The 16310-nt window shown below is 35.7% G+C and overlaps 2 protein-coding genes across 2 annotated transcripts; both read left to right on the top strand.

The window, feature by feature from the left end:
• The first annotated feature begins 7094 nt into the window (after window positions 1-7094).
• Window positions 7095-11931, top strand: LOC117793427 (synaptic vesicle glycoprotein 2B). The gene is made up of 8 exons (XM_034633740.1): window positions 7095-7697; window positions 7759-7937; window positions 9031-9212; window positions 9272-9480; window positions 9571-9869; window positions 10457-10616; window positions 10684-10811; window positions 11749-11931. The coding sequence occupies exons 1-8, from the start codon at window positions 7183-7185 to the stop codon at window positions 11802-11804; spliced, it is 1728 nt and encodes a 575-aa protein (XP_034489631.1). The 5' UTR covers window positions 7095-7182; the 3' UTR covers window positions 11805-11931.
• Window positions 11932-14657: 2726 nt separating this feature from the next.
• Window positions 14658-15562, top strand: LOC117793428 (3-oxoacyl-[acyl-carrier-protein] reductase FabG). Its single transcript, XM_034633741.1, has one exon. It carries the CDS (start codon window positions 14664-14666, stop codon window positions 15429-15431), a length of 768 nt encoding a protein of 255 aa, XP_034489632.1. The 5' UTR covers window positions 14658-14663; the 3' UTR covers window positions 15432-15562.
• Window positions 15563-16310: the final 748 nt, after the last annotated feature.

Here is a 16310-nt window from a genome sequence, read left to right as displayed (position 1 = left end):
GAAAGTGCTTCATAAATAATTGCAATCGCTTAACAAAAGCTTTAAGTATTAACGGCATTTCATTTGAGAATTTATTTCAATATTTGTCTCTCTCAGTTCAGCAGCTTTGAGATCGCCACCTTATGATAACTTAATGCCTCAATGAATACATAAAAAAAAAACAAAAAAAAAATCAATATTATTTTCGTTCATTTAATGGACGACATTGTAAACAATAAAGTATAAACAAACATTTTGTGGCTTTTGTTCCATTGTTTTGAAGGGTAATACATGGGTAAACTTTAATAAGTGTTGTCAATTTAACTATTTTATAGCTAGTTCTGGCTGTTTCAATTCGATTGCTATTTTTTCTTCTTAAAAGTAAAAAACATTGATTTTAATGGACTTTTCCGATGATTCTTAAATAATCTATCTCAACATAAGTTGGTCGAAGAGCAAAATAAAGCATGTTGGCTTGCTCGAGAGAAATAACTTACAACTTTATAGTTTTACGTACCACAACATATTAAAAATATATACAAATCGTTTCATAAATCGCCAAAATAAAAGCGAAAAAACCTTATTTCACCTGTAAAATTATACCTGCACTGAGAGAAGAATCAAGAATTTTCGGACTGAAACCAAGAATTTCCGGTGTCAAAAGTCAGCCAAGCCCGAATATTCTTGATACAAGAACGAAATTCTAAATTTAAGAATTTCTAAAAATTCTTGATATCAAGAGCTTTCGGATAAGTCAAGTACGTTTCAGGATTGATTTAAGAATATTATAGTCTCGATATAATCCCAAAATATTATAAGTTTGAGAACATTTTGTACTTACTTTAAGCGCTTTTTAGACTTTTAACTTCAAAATGTTCTAGATTTAAGTTTATTTTATACTGCAAAAACATCTTAAAATAAAAATACGAAAAGGTATTATGAGCATTTTGCAATAAAATAAAGTAATAAATTGATCAAAATCATAAATCATCATCAAAAGTAAGTGAGGGCTGACTAGAGAATTTATCCTGTTATATAGAGTCCTTAACTGCAGTCCTAATTTTTCAGTGATTGTCAAACAGCTCCTCATAGCAGTCAAGCCAGAACCACTTGAGAATTCTAAGCAACTAAACGCAAAAATATATTAGAATTAAAGTTCTTAATTCAACTCATATCGTACTTAATATGATACATGTCAATCTCGTACATACATACAAACAGTATACAAACATATACATTTTTTGGATGAAATGCTATTTTTTAAATAAATCCCTATCACAAAATCTTAGCTTTTTTAGCGCTTAGATACAAACAGACAAACAAACAAACTGACTTTTCGTCTCATTTTGAGAAGTCCACTGAAAGTTTGTATTATCTATTGAGCCAGTTATCGGGTGATCGAGGTATCAATCGACGCGTATTTTTGATAAGAATTAAAAAAAAAAATAATTTTACCAATGGGCCCCATTGTCTGCAATCATTTAAATATTTTTCCTCCCACTTGCACTCCCTTATCACATGAGCCAGGTGACTTACAAAAAGTTTTAGTATGACATTTTGTTAGTTAGTACTTAACTTTTCGATCGATATATATCTCGATCTGGTCGGACAGTCGTAGCAAATTCCCATATTAGCTGTATATATTGCTAGTCGCCTTTTGCACCCTTCGTGCTGCTGTTGTCACTAGCGCGAACTGCCGTTCGCAGTGATCATGAACATACAAAACAAAAAAATGTCTGAAATCTTCCAAAAAAAAACCTCTTCATCAGGTAAAAGTCTAGTGACGTAATTTTATAAATCCAATTTTGTTACTAACAATATACAATTTAATATATAAATAAAATAAATACTTTAAATATATTTATTAACAAAAATAGTCGACATTCCTTTTAGACAAAAATATTTTTTTTGCGCAGTGCCGAATGCCAAACTAATTTTATTTATAAATATAATTATAATATTTATATAATTTATATATTAAATTGTATATGTTACGTCACAAAATTGGATATCATAAATTTTGGGGCATATAGACTTTCGTCACTAGACTTTTAGATAATAATTAAACAATTAAACCATTTATCGACCGTCGATAACATATTTAAAATATTAAATTATGTGTAATCGTGTAATAATAATTAATCGCAGTTGAATTTAAAAGCATTTTGGATAACTATGCAAATATGATGCTCGCACTCAATTCAGTTGATTGCATTTATCGATTATCGATAAAGTGTGTGCGATTAATTGGATTTCGCGGCAATTTATAACTCTCCGCACGTGATGCAATATCAGGTATATCAGCAGGTTGATGCCACACACCTGTGCATTAAGCGACATGATTAATGGCTTGATTGATTGTGTGATTGATTGATTGATTGAATAACTGACTTGCTGGTGACACTGCACTTCATAAATGTATGTGTATGCGTGCGTTCGTAGGTGTGTGTGTGTGTGTGTGTGTGGTTGCAACAATTTAATGCCAATGCAATTTACAGCATCGTCACGCTCCTTTCACTAAGCTGCTAATTCATATCTCCTTTTTCCCTTTGGCTCCTTCCTCTCCCCTCTTCACTTTTCCACTTCTTCATTCTAACTTCCTCCCACTAAAGCACTATAATAAGGTGCACATTAGATTCCAACCCCAATTACTTAATAGTGTACGAGATGAAGAATAGAAAGCGAGGAAAGAGGGAGAAAAAAGAGTGTGTGTGTGTGTGACAGAGAGAGAGAGAGTGAGAGAGTGGTACTGTCCTGTACCTCAACTGCCGCCGTCTGTTTTTGTCATTCTTTTGGGCAACAACAACATTTCAAGCATCGTTAAATGCAATAAATGGCGTAAAACTTTGCGGTTTCCGGGCAGCACGCTCCAGTCATCAATAGACTTGCCCCTCCTACCTCCCTTCCTCCCACCTTGCCCAGCCAGAAGTCAGAAGCTAGCCATCCACAGAACCAATGCAGCATGCATCAACTTAAAACGTCAATGAGGGGACATTGCATTATTGAGTTGATGTTGCCCATGGACGTCAGCTGGATGCTGATGCTGCAGCTGATGCTGTTCCTGTTCCTGGTACTGGTCCTGCTCTTGGTCCTTTAGTGACTTCCGCTTGAACTTTAGCTGATGGTGGTATTGGTGGTGGTGCTGCACCTGGTTGCCGCATTGTGGTGGCACTTCGGTTGTTGGCATTAGTTTGACATTTACTTTGGCATGTCGTTAGTTGAGTGCCATGTGCAAGTCAACCCCCTGCCAAAACATCCACCCACCCACTCTTCCCCTTCCTACTCCCTCACCTGCCTCCTCTGTCAATATATATTTGTGTGTTTATGTGTGTGTGTGCTTATGTGTGAGCGGCACATTAGAGTGCTTGCTCGGCAATTCAAATAGTTGAAATTGTTTGAGCTTGATTTAGACGAACGCCACACACCTTGCCACACATACGCACATACGCACACACGCACACACAAACACACACACTCCTACTCACACCCACCTCAAGCATTTCAGCTGGCTATGGCGGTGTCAAGTTATTTGAAGCACTTTAGCCTGGTTTACGTCTTGAGGCACGGTTGCCAACATCGTAGTCAACGGAGTCAACGAAGTCAACGGAGAGAAAGGTAGAAAAGAGAGAGGTGCAACGGGAGACTCTCATAATGTTTGCGCTGCCAGACCCAAAGCACAACAAATTAAGCCTTTTAACAAACACAAACAAAAGTCCAATTTGTTGCCAAGTTGCGATGCTGTCCAAAATGCAAAAGCTGTTAACTGCCCAACGCCTTAGGAGATACTACCCCCCCTTCCCACTCCCTCGCACCACACACAGTCCCCACGCTCTAACCGTCTCTCTTTCCAGCCAATACCCTCTTTAGCAAACATACTCCCAACAATTTTGACACTTTTGACTTGGTTGTTGAAACCAAACTTGGTCGCTTGGTGACTCCTCCTACTGTCAGTCAGTCTATCTGTCAGTCTGTCTGTCTGTCTGTCTGTCTGTCTGTCTGTCTGTCTGTCTGTCTGTCTGTCTGTCTGTCTGTCTGTCTGTATGTCTGCACATCTCTATATAGTACTTATGTACGAGTATCTTTGGATTTGAATATTTGACTGCTCTGCCTCAGTTGCCTCTGTCGCTTGTTTTTGTTTGACTTTGATAACGGAGGACGCGAGAATTTGCTGATGCTGATGCTGATGAAATTTAACAAATTTGAAGCGTGGAAAAATTTGAGTTTACGTTTAGCTACGTCATATCTTTTATAGCCTGGCTTATAGCCAACACCAACCATAGCATAAACAACATTTAACGGGCCAAACCGTCACCAGTGGCATTCCAAAATACTGTCTGGCAAATGACAACAACAAAGTGAACTAAAAAATAAAAAAACAAACAATTCAAATTTATAGTAAAGATAAGCGCTTACTTAAAAATATTTTCTAAGAAGAATAATTTTGAAATAATGGTTTATTGATTATCTAATCCCCAGAAATATTTCAGACATGTTTTGATTTCTTCGAAAAACTGGTAATTGTAAATTATATGAATTTATTAATAGAAAAATTGTTTAATTGACTTTGCCTAATTTTAATAAATAGTAAATAGATAAATAATTTCTATGAAGAATAATTTAAAAATAATGGTTTATTGGTTATCTAATCCCCAGAAATATAACAGATATGTTTTGATTTTTAATTGTAATTGTAAATTATATGAATTTATTAATATAGCAATTGTATAATTGAGTTTGCCTAATTTTAATAAATAGTTAATTCTTTTTTCCTTTACCTGTTGAAAAGTTCACAATTTAGATTTTCATATACTCTGCCCCACTGTGCAGCACCATGCACACTGAGCCATCGTTGCCGCCATTCAGCATGGCCATAGACCGGATTTTGGCTGATCCATCAGTAATCCCAACAACTTTTAGGAGCCTAGAAACAAATTCACTTGAAATTATTGCAATTAGTTTGCCAAATGACTAAAACTTGCTCGTGTCTCGCTCACCGGAATTTCGAGGTGCTTTCGACCCCCCAATTTGCATTGCAAAACCAACAGACTACGCATGAAGTGGAAGTGTGCGAATAGAACAGAAAATAAAGATAAATAGAAAGTATAGCATAGAATATATATTCACAAAACTACAGCCATTGGTATGAATAGCCAAATGCAGCTAACTTTGATATTATATGAATCTCTCTCGTATTTTTCTTACCTTTCATGGCAATTAATTAAAATATATTTCAATGCACTTCGCATTGCTACTGTTATTGTTTATCTTATCACAATTGATTTTTAATTTCCTATCACATCCCTTATGCCAGTTCACATCACTTCTCTAATCGCTTTTCCCATTGCTTTTCTCATCACTTTTTTTAAATTGTTTATTTTATCCCTTCTCTCTTTTCTTTGCCTTATTTCATCGTCATCCTATTCCTATTATCTTCGTTTGTTTAATTGATTTCTTTATCTTATGCTGAGTCTTCTTGCATTACTTCTTATCATTTCTTTCAAATTTTTTCTGATCGTTCTTTTCATTGATATTGTTACCACTTCTATCATCATGAATTTTCTCATAGCTCATATTTAAAAAGTTTTTGTATCAATTTTCTCTTAATTAATGCTGTCGAGCTTTAAGGAGCATCTTTTTATTCATTACTTCCTTCATTACCATTGCCACTTACAACATAAACTTTAAGCCCATCTAACAAAATTTGCTCCACAGTGCAACAGCAACTGATCAAACAAGAGCACACGCCACACAAGTGTTATTCCATTCAGTGTATTAAGCCAGTCTATGAATAATCCGTAACGGTTTTACTGGGGGCCTGGGAACCAACAGATGCTCGTAATCATTACAATTAGCTTGCTAAGCGTCTATTTGCACAGAGATTTCAATGGCTTCCATACACAATACGATGCTATGCCTTTATGCGTTGCCAGGTAAAATCCAATTGCGACACTCCCCTTAATTAAAATGGCGCTATCGTCGAGCATGTCGTCATTGGAATTATGACACTGTCGTGATCGGTGAAATTGTGGAATCATTCCAATGGAGCACCAGCTCCCATTCATGTGAACAGTCGGTGAAGGAGTGATCTTAGATTTGCTTAGTTTAATCGTACATATATGACGCGGGCACAGATGGGCCATAAACACTGGATAAACAGAACAACACTGAGAAAAAATCAAGAACATCAATATTTATATTGAAATTATATGCGATTTAACATTAAGAAGCAGGGACGGTAAATAATGATTTATACCAACATTTTTTTTTAGGGTTAATCTGTGCCATTTCACCATGATTTTAACGATTTTTATTATTTAACTCATAAAAAATTAAGATTATTTTTGGGCAAAAAATAAAACTCATGAAATAGTCATTATTTCTATGCAAAAAAAAATATAGTTCATAAAATAATGATTATTTCTTGAGCTTTATTATCTTTTTTTTATTATAACTTGAGTTTTCTTTTTTTTGCTCAAAAATAAAACTGATGTTGTTATTTTGACTAGGAATATATATACATTTTTTCCATAATCCCTATAAAAAGTCAAAATAACAACTACAATTTTTTTTTGTTCAAAAAAATAATGATTAATAATTAATGAATAATAATAAGTAAAATAATAAAAATCAAAAATTATGATTATTTCTTGAGTTTTCTAATAAAACTTATAATGGTTACAGTCACTGGTAAGAAGCTATTACAAAATTGCTACACATTAGGTCAAAGTGCAAGTAAAATAATAAAACGAAAAAAAATCAAGTCAAAATAATAATCTTTATTTTTAACTTATTATTTTTATGCTTGCATTTTATTTTCTAACTGTATTTGTTAAGTATTATCTCTCTTCAAATTAATTAGTATTTTGCTCTAAAATATAGTTTAAATTAGTTATTAAGTTTACTTGAAGTATGTAGATCAAAAAAAAATTTGTTAAATATGAACAATTATCTTGAATAAATTTCTTTCTATATATCTTTCGTATTGGGAGGCTTTTGCAATAAAGAAGTTAACAAAGAATTTCTTACAGTGCGCGCTATACAAACGACGTATAATTGCCAACGTATTTTTGCAAAATCAAAAGTTGTGTCTCCCAGTTGAACGGATTTAAAAACGGTCTTTCAAGCAACCGATTCGTCTACAAGATACGCGGTAGCTGCGACGTGATCGTTTAGTTAGCCAACGGCAACGACAGCGCACACAGAATGAGCCAACTGGAGGAGAATTTGCCAAAGCAATTGGAGGTCACAATTGTTGGCAGCGCAACAAGGTCAAATAAGTTGGTCAAGAGCGAAGAGCAACAGAATGATTCATCGGCAACGACAGCAGACACATCCAATTCAAATGAAAATCCCTATCAACCGGCGGACTTTGAGACGGCCATGGACACAGCGGGATTTGGCATATTTAATATATTGTTGATCCTGGTGGCAGTTCCCTCTGCCATGGGCACCGTTTATGAGACGTCAACGATGTCCTATATACTGCCCAGTGCCGAGTGTGATCTGCATCTGAGTCTATTGGACAAGGGTATACTGAATGCCATCACATACGCTGGCATGATCTCCTCGGCCATCTTTTGGGGTTACATCGCCGATACGATGGGTAGAAGAAAGGTATTAATCTTTGGCTATCTGGCCGATAGCATCTGTGTGCTGGGCGGTGCCCTGAGTCAAAATGTTGTCCAGCTGATGATCTTCAAGTTTCTCGGTGGTTTCACGTAAGAATCAATTTAAATGTTCATTTGATTTGTAGTATTTTGAAATACCCTATATTTACAGTATGAGTGGCCCATTTGCCGTGCTGATGACCTATTTAATGGAGCTTCATGGTCGTCAGTATCGCCAGCGTATCATGATGATGGTTGGCATCATGTTCTCCATGGCAACTCTCAGTTTACCTGGTCTGGCAATGGGCATACTACCCCAAGTCTGGGATTATCAAATCTTGGGACTAACAGGTAAGCACACACCCTCATGAGGGTCGCCTCACCTTGGCGTGTCCCGAGTTACATCTATTAGATAAAGATAATATTATACCTAAGATAACAACGATTAGACTATCTGTGGAACAGCTGATAGTCCCCAGTCCCCTACAAACCGATTGGATTTGTAGTTTGTTTTTTTTTTTTTGTTTGCAAGTATATTTAAAAACTTAAAGTCCATTTATTAGTTTCGTTTTGGACTGTATCTGATAAAAAATAAACAATTAAAGTTATTTAAGCAGAGAGAGAGAGAGAGATAGTTTTACATCAAAATATCTAACTATCATGTCAAAATTAATATGAGATATTTTTGGAGTTAAATATGTGTGTATACTATAATAATTTCAGTCCAACAAGTTTTGTTACAAAATAAATGTCCGAAATTTTGGAAGCTAAATACAAGCTTTCGTCAAAAGCTGGTTACCTTGTTAACGGGTTTTACCAGTGTAAGAAAATGTGTGTACACTGATAGAAAAAACAAATAGTAAAAAAAAATACAACTGTATTTGATTTTTTAAGTTAGATTTTAATAAAAATTTACTTTTATTTCAAAGTAAATATGAATATATAATGGTAAAATCAAAAAGTTAATAAAGTTTATTTTAATATTTCGTGAAAATATTTAAGCTAAATATGTTTCATATTTATTTAACTTCTTTCACGTATTATAATTGGAGCCAATTGGTACATTATTGTTAGACAATAAATATAAAAATAATAATACTTACCCGTGGCTGTAAGATTAGAGTCGCCGACCTAACATAAATAAAACTTTTTCATTTCGAAAGCTTGGGTTCGAGTAAACGAGAACAATCATGAATACAAAAATTAAATTAAATATACACCCGTCGTCAATGTATCATACATGCAGTTTTAAATTCATTGAAGAAAATTTAATAAAATATAAAAAAATAACTGCCGTCCGCAGTGATCCACGTTTAATCATAGAGTAAAATAATTAAATCAAACCGAAAATATAAAAATTTCTGTGCATTTTTCTAGCAGTGTATGTGTTCTAAAAGAGCATTTACAAATGTAATGAATTTTTTCTTTAACCACCAATTTGCAGTGCATTCGTGGCAGATTTTTGTGGCAGTGACCGCTTTGCCAAGCATCGTGAGCTGTTCGCTGTTTCCATTCTTTCCCGAGAGTCCCAAGTTTCTGATGTCCCGCGGACGCAACGAGGAGGCCCTGGAGGCATTCAGATTCATCTATGCGCTTAACACCCGCCAGTCACGCAAAGCATTTCCCGTAAGTGATTGGCGAAATGCTTTTGCCAAAATAACTAACAACATGTCAAATGCCTGTAGATCAAGGAGTTGGCCAGTGAAGTGGCTGTCAAACCGAAGCCAAAGGAGGACACTGTAAAGGAATCCGCTGTCGAGGTGGATGTTGAATTGGCCTCCAAGCCAAAAAGTTCGCTACGTTTGGGATTATTGCAGCTACGTCCACTGTTCGTCAAACCCTATCTGGGTCTGTCCCTTTGGGTCTATTTGCTTAACTTTTGCGTACTTTTGGGGTAAGAGTTACCCATCATGCCGCTGTTCGCTCTCTCTGCTCTTTCTTTATTTCTCTACTCCCGTCCCTAACAATTACTCAACTTCCCCAGCCAGAATACGATGCGCCTTTGGCTGCCCCAATTATTTGCGTCCATCAACGAATATGAGCAACTGATGAGCAACCAAGTCGAGTCTGGTGACACGAGCATATGCAACATCATTGAGTACAGTGTGAATCGCACCCAAAGTCAATTAGCGGCATCTGTCCTCGATGATCCGGATAATCAGTGTACGGTTAATGTCAGCCCAGCCAGCTATACAAACAATCTCATTGTTGCCGCCGCCGGATTGGTCTCATATATGCTAGCCGGTTTTCTGGTCAATCTGGTGGGATTCAAGCGCATTATGTGTAAGTCCAATTCTATTCAGATAATTTATTTATATTTATTATTTTTAGTATCAGAGATGTGCCTAAAACGTAGTGAATTTTCATTTCACTAGCATTGAAAAAAGGAGTGATAGTGAACATTTTTTTAACTAGCATGGAAAATAAGAATCTATTAAATTGTTTTGGAATTGAATATTTAAGCAAATCGAATTTTAATTAGCATAATAATTAAATTGTTAAAATAATTAATCTTGAAAATTTGGTAATTTAAAAAAATTTTAAAATTTTAACATTTTTCAATAATGTTAAAAAAATGTTAAAGCTCAAAAAAATGTTAAACATTTATAAACAATGTTAAAATTGTTAAAAATGTTAAAAAATTAAAAAAAATTTATCAAACGTTAAAAAATCTTAAAATTTAAAAAAAAAATTTAAAAAAATGATAAAATTAAAAACAAATCATTAACATTTCATAAAAAACTTTTTAATATTTAACATTTTTTTAAAATTTTAAACATTTTTTAAGAATTTAAGAATTGTATTACATTTTTAACATTTTTTTAATGTTTACAAATCCTAACTACTTGATTATTATCATTTAATTACAGCCTTGGGTCTGTTCACCGCTGGATCCTGTGCCATTGGCATGTACTGGTCCAGTTCCTCTGCCTCCACGGTGGCTCTGGCCTCCATTTTCGTGACCATGGGCAGCATTTCATCCACTTCGGTGATCAGTGCCTCGCTCAGCATGTTTCCCACCGCCCTACGGTACGCCCTGAGATCTTAAATAACTTTGTTCCTTATTTAATCGACTTATTTTCCCCTTCTCGTTTAGCACCATGATCGTCTCGTTGAGTATGATGGTGGGTCGCATGGGCTCCCTCATGGGTAATATATTTTTTCCAGCTCTGATGGGCTTGGGATGCATACCGCCCTTTCTCATGATTAGTTTTTTTATGTTCTGTAAGTTTTGTCAAATATTTCTGTACATTTACGAGAGCGCCGATAACACTAGGCAACAGCCAAAAAATTACAAGAACCAAACCCACTTTTTCGGATAGATTTAAGGCCCCATATGACGAAAAACATGTTTTTTTATGGTGATATTCTTTTTTTACAATTTTTGAAAAATCTACCTTTTTTTCGTACCTTTTTTTAGTGGTGCGCCCACATTTGGCATCAGAGAATGACAAAACTGACAAAAGACTTTACTTTTTCTGAATAACTAATGAATATATCTATAATTCATTACTACAAAGTTAAAGTTTTAAGCCAGTAGTTTAAGAGACATAAATTTTCGAATTAAGAAAATTATGAATTTTTGTTTAGCTTTTTTTTATACTTTTTTTTTATTTAAAATTCTAGGAAAAGTCGAAAAAAGTGTATTACATTTTAGTTTATATTTTATTAACATAAAAGTCTCTTAAACTACTGGTTTAAATCTTAAACTTTGTATTAATAAATTATAGACATATTAGCTTTCAGAAAAAATAAAGCTTTTGAAAATCGGTATTGGCATTCTAAAAAATTGATGACAAATGTGGCCGCACCTCTGATAAAGTAAAGTAATAAAAAAAGAGACAAATTTAAAAAAATTCAAAAAAAAAATCTCACCAAAAAAAAAAAATGTTTTTTTGTCATATGGTTCCCCAAATCTATGCAAAAAAGTGGGTTCGGTACTTGCAATAGCCAAAAAGTTCAAATTTGTTGGCTAGTGTAAGTCATTGTCCTTAATACGAAAGTACAACTTTTTTGTTTAAATTTCTTTTTTTATATAATTGTTATTTTTAAGAATATTTTCATTGAAAAAAGTTGTGTTTTCCTACTCAGGCCAAGAACGTATCAGCCTACCCTCGCATCTCTCTTTTCACTCCCTTGTTTTACTCTCTTCTCTTTTCAGTTGCCTGCTTGTTGGCCTCATTTTTGCCTGTTAAGAACAAGGCTGCATTGAAGTAACTCAATTTCCATATTCATCAACATAAGACCCGATCAATTTCTCCACCTTTAGTTTTCCCTAGTTTTAGTCATCTTTTTTTTTCTTTTCTTATTTTCTTGTGTTATTAAAACTTAATTTATTACAAAAGCGTCCTTTGTCGAGTGATTTAATTTGTATGCAATTCCAACTGGTTGTCAATTTCCATGAACTTTCCCTAATTGCAGTTTTACTTCCACTCGAATATATTAACACCAAAACGCAAATAACAAAAGCAAATGCCAAAGCAAAAGCTGAAGCTAAAACAGAAGGCGAAACAAAAATATAAAAACAAAAAGTTTTCCTACCAGTATTGAAGTGAAATGGAAAATAACAACGATAGCCGTGTAATTGAGTTGATAACTGCGAATAACATGGAATGTTAATCAGTTCTGTGCTACCTGATAGCTGAGATAGTAAAAGGTAAATGGAAACCGCGGCATCGAAACAATAATATATATGGAAAACCATAGCTAAAACTTTAAACTAAACAAAAATACGATTAGCAGGGATATAGTAATGTGATCTGATATGTAACCGTAAAAGCTTCGAATACGGATTGTTTCTAGACCACTTTTCTAATATATATTTAAAAAAAGAAAGACTAGGTAAAACATTTCAATACTTAAGGGATTGTTAATATTAGATATAATAGATATAGAGCACTATTATTTAAAAAATGGTTACATCTGGAACAATAAAAAAACAAAAATATGTTTTATATATAGTACATATGGTAAGTAATTTTCTAAATAAATGCTACATATATGTTATTCTATATTAGAAAAACATTATTTGATTAAATGATTTACTTGGGAGACCTGGAATGTTTGTAGCAATTAGTTGTTTCTCTATGAAGTATAATCAGTAACTATCTCAATAAAAGCTGTGATAATTTGTAACTGTTGTTATCGTAATCAGATTCATTTCTTTTGTTATTGTTCAAGTTTTCCGTTGGCTCCACTCATATATCTTGAGGCTGCCTCTCGGCACTAACCGTACGACGGACGGGGCAGGTTCGGGGTGATATACGAGGCCAGTGTTGGCCCGTTGGCTAAATGGAAATGTTAATTATCTGACAACGGAATCGCTTAAAGTTAATGTGAGCTGCCGTCAGGCGTTTAAGGGGCCGGTCTAGGATCTATGGGGAAACCCCAAACAACTCTCTCGGTCTCTCTCGCTTTCTCTCCCTCTCTCTCTTCCTCTATCTGCATCCCATTTTCCCGGTCTCTATCGCCCATAATGCTCAGATTAAATGGAACGGCAGACTGCTCTTGGTGTGTTTCTATTCGCGGCGTCAGCTTGGAACATTATTTCACAAATGTTTAAAATCAGACAAGCCGCAAAAACTTTTAATTAAAAACTTGTCGCTTGACTTTCAAAATGTGTGTGGCGGGTCGAGAGAGGTGCTATGCAATCCAATCCCTAGCACATGCAAAAAGTTAACCCTATCCCAGGCGTACCAATCGAAGCTGACAAGCAGTAACTGAATCTCAATTTCAAATCCAAAGCACAACCGCAACAGGTGCTAAGCTAACACACACTCAGAGATGAAAACGTGTCATGCGAAATGGACTTGAACGACTTTTTACAATCTGAAAAATAAATTTTACTTTCATTATTTGCATGAAAAACCAGTATTCCGCTTATTACCCCAGCATGAAAAACTGATTTTTTTTCTTCTGAAATTACCAACCCAATAACATATATTCAATAATTTCGATCGGGCTTCATTTGCATTTAAAAAGAGGTTTTTTCACAAGCCCTTTGAAATACTTTACTCTTTTCCATTTTACAATTTACAGCGTTACATTTTTATGGCTCTCTTTATATTTTTTTTTTGCGAAATACCTTCGCGTTGTTCTCTATTAATTTGACGATTTTCAGAAAAGAATTTTTACCGTTCTCTTAAATTTTCGCTATTTCAGTCCTTTTGTTTTACTCTCTTTCAATTTAACAATCGGAATATTGTATTAGGATATTTTACTTTAAATTGACTTGTGTATTTTATAATGTTAGCAAAACAAATTAAGGACAAGTTTTTGAAGGGATATAAAAACAACCGAAAACTGAAATAATTTCTAGTAAAATATTCCAATCTCTGTAGTTTTTTAAATTATTTTGGATTCTGGCTTTCGAGCGATCGTTTCTATGGCAGCTTTGATATATTGATCTGGTCTGGCTAGCGGAGAGTTGAAATATTTTATGTTTTAAGGACAATTGATCCTTTGATTCTATGACAATTTGAGAGTCCTAGCTCTAACAAGAGTTTTGATACCAATCTCGTCTGGATCGAACTAAAAACACTTAAGTTATGCTTATAATAACATGCACAAATTTTAAACAAAAAAACATTTTTCAACTCAAAAATCGGGGACTATAATTGATTTTAGAACTATGGTCTCTTGGCGAAAACATCTTAGAATTGACCGTAGTTTACGAATTTGGGTAACTATTTTTCAATTGTTTTGGGTACATACATATCGAAACACCCTAATGTACATACATATATGCGATAGTCCTTCTATAAAACGTTGAACATAACATGAATAGAGAAATAACGATTTTTGTAATAACTGCACTACGTTGAGTAAAGTCGGGTGAATTCGTGTCCAACTCGTGTCACGCAGAGTGAAACGAACACAACTCTACTTGCACACCCACACACCCACACACACACACACACACACAACGTTCTGTGACTTGCGTCACGAGTCTCCGTCACTTGAGTTACATGCGCTCTAATCTTATCAGGAAAGCGAGAGAGAGAGAGAGAGAGAGAGAGAGAGAGGGAAGCGGCATAAATGCATGGAGTGCACAGCAGGGCAAACACAGTCGACAAGATGAGCCTCAGCGACAAGGTGGTGATTGTGACGGGCGCGAGCAGCGGCATTGGAGCTGCCATTGCGGAGGTCTTAGCCCGCGAGGGGGCGCAAGTGGCGCTGGTGGGACGCAATGTGTCCAATTTGGAGGCAACACAGGCGACGCTGCAGCAAAAGTACAAGGGCATCAAGACATTGAATGTGGTGGCCGATGTGACAAAGGAGGCGGATCTTATTGTTCAGCAGACGCTCAAGAAATTCGGACGCATCGATGTATTGGTAAACAATGCCGGCATCTTGGCAAGCGGTCCATTGGCCGATCTGGACATTGTTGAGTTCGATGCGGTGCTCAATACGAATCTGCGTGCCGTCGTCCTACTCACCAAGGCCGTGCTGCCGCATCTGGTCAAGACCAAGGGCGCTGTGGTCAATGTCAGCAGCTGTGCAGGATTACGTCCATTTGCTAATGCCCTCATCTATGGTGTCTCCAAGGCGGCCCTCGATCAGTTCACCAAAATTGTTGCCCTGGAATTGGCACCGCAGGGAGTGCGCGTGAATTCCGTGAATCCTGGATTTGTACAGACCAATATTCACAGTAGGATTGGCATCAAGGATGAAGCCTATAAAACTCTGCTGGATCGTGCCATCAATTCGCATCCTCTTGGCAGAGTTGGCGATGTCTTTGAAGTTGCCGAAGCGGTGGCATTCTTGGCCAGTTCCAAGGCCAGCTTCACCACCGGCGCCCTCTTTCCCATCGATGGTGGCAAACACAATCTAACGCCACGTTAGGTCGTAACCTTGCATTCTAGTTGCCCATCTGTATATCTTCCCTTTATATCTACTTACATTTGTATTATATATAAAAGTCTTTTTTTTTGTAATTGTCTAAAGTAAATGTGCAATGAATACTACGAGTATTTGAAATGCAAAACGAGTGTTTTGAATTACTTGAGTGCGTGTCCACAGCCAGACGACCCCAAAATGACCGCCATGGGGTGCCAGACAACAGTCGACAAGCTTATCAGCTTATCACCAACTGGCCGCAAAATGTTGCTGTCAACTGAGCCACACTTACACACTCACGCACACACACACACACACACATACGCAAAAAGACTTTCGGTCATGTCTGATATGTTCGATATTTGTATATTCCCTTCAGACATTCCCCAGCCCCAATAATGTTACCAACATTTAATTCAGTTCATCCTAACATCAAAGTCAATGTCTTAGCCTTATCTAAATAAAGCACTCAAAATAAATACTGGGTTATATTCCTTGCTCACAGGGGAAATCGTGTTGAGATTTAGTGGGGCAGGTCATTGTTCCCCTCTAAATAATGGGCTTATCATATCCGGTCTTTTGACATTGGGACAACTTTGGCCCAAGCTAAAGCAATGCCACCTGTTACATCCAAAGCTTTGCAAACTTACTCGATTCTTTAAGCTTTTAAGCTTAAAAGTATGAAACTTTTTTTAGATTCAAAGCATATATATATTTATCTGCTTTTAGTAATCGTATAAAAAAGCAGGGCGCCTGTTTTTTGGCTTTGTAAGCTAATGTAAAGCTTAAAGCTTTCTTTAAGCTTTCCAACAACTGGGAAGATTATAGGCTCAAAAAGTTATTTAACCAACTTTTCACTGTGTAATAATAATAGCTTTGAAAGCT

This window comes from Drosophila innubila, chromosome X (genome assembly GCF_004354385.1).
Source record: "Drosophila innubila isolate TH190305 chromosome X, UK_Dinn_1.0, whole genome shotgun sequence".
Classification (NCBI taxonomy): Eukaryota; Metazoa; Arthropoda; class Insecta; order Diptera; family Drosophilidae; genus Drosophila; species Drosophila innubila.
This window is presented reverse-complemented; position numbering and strand designations above follow the sequence as displayed.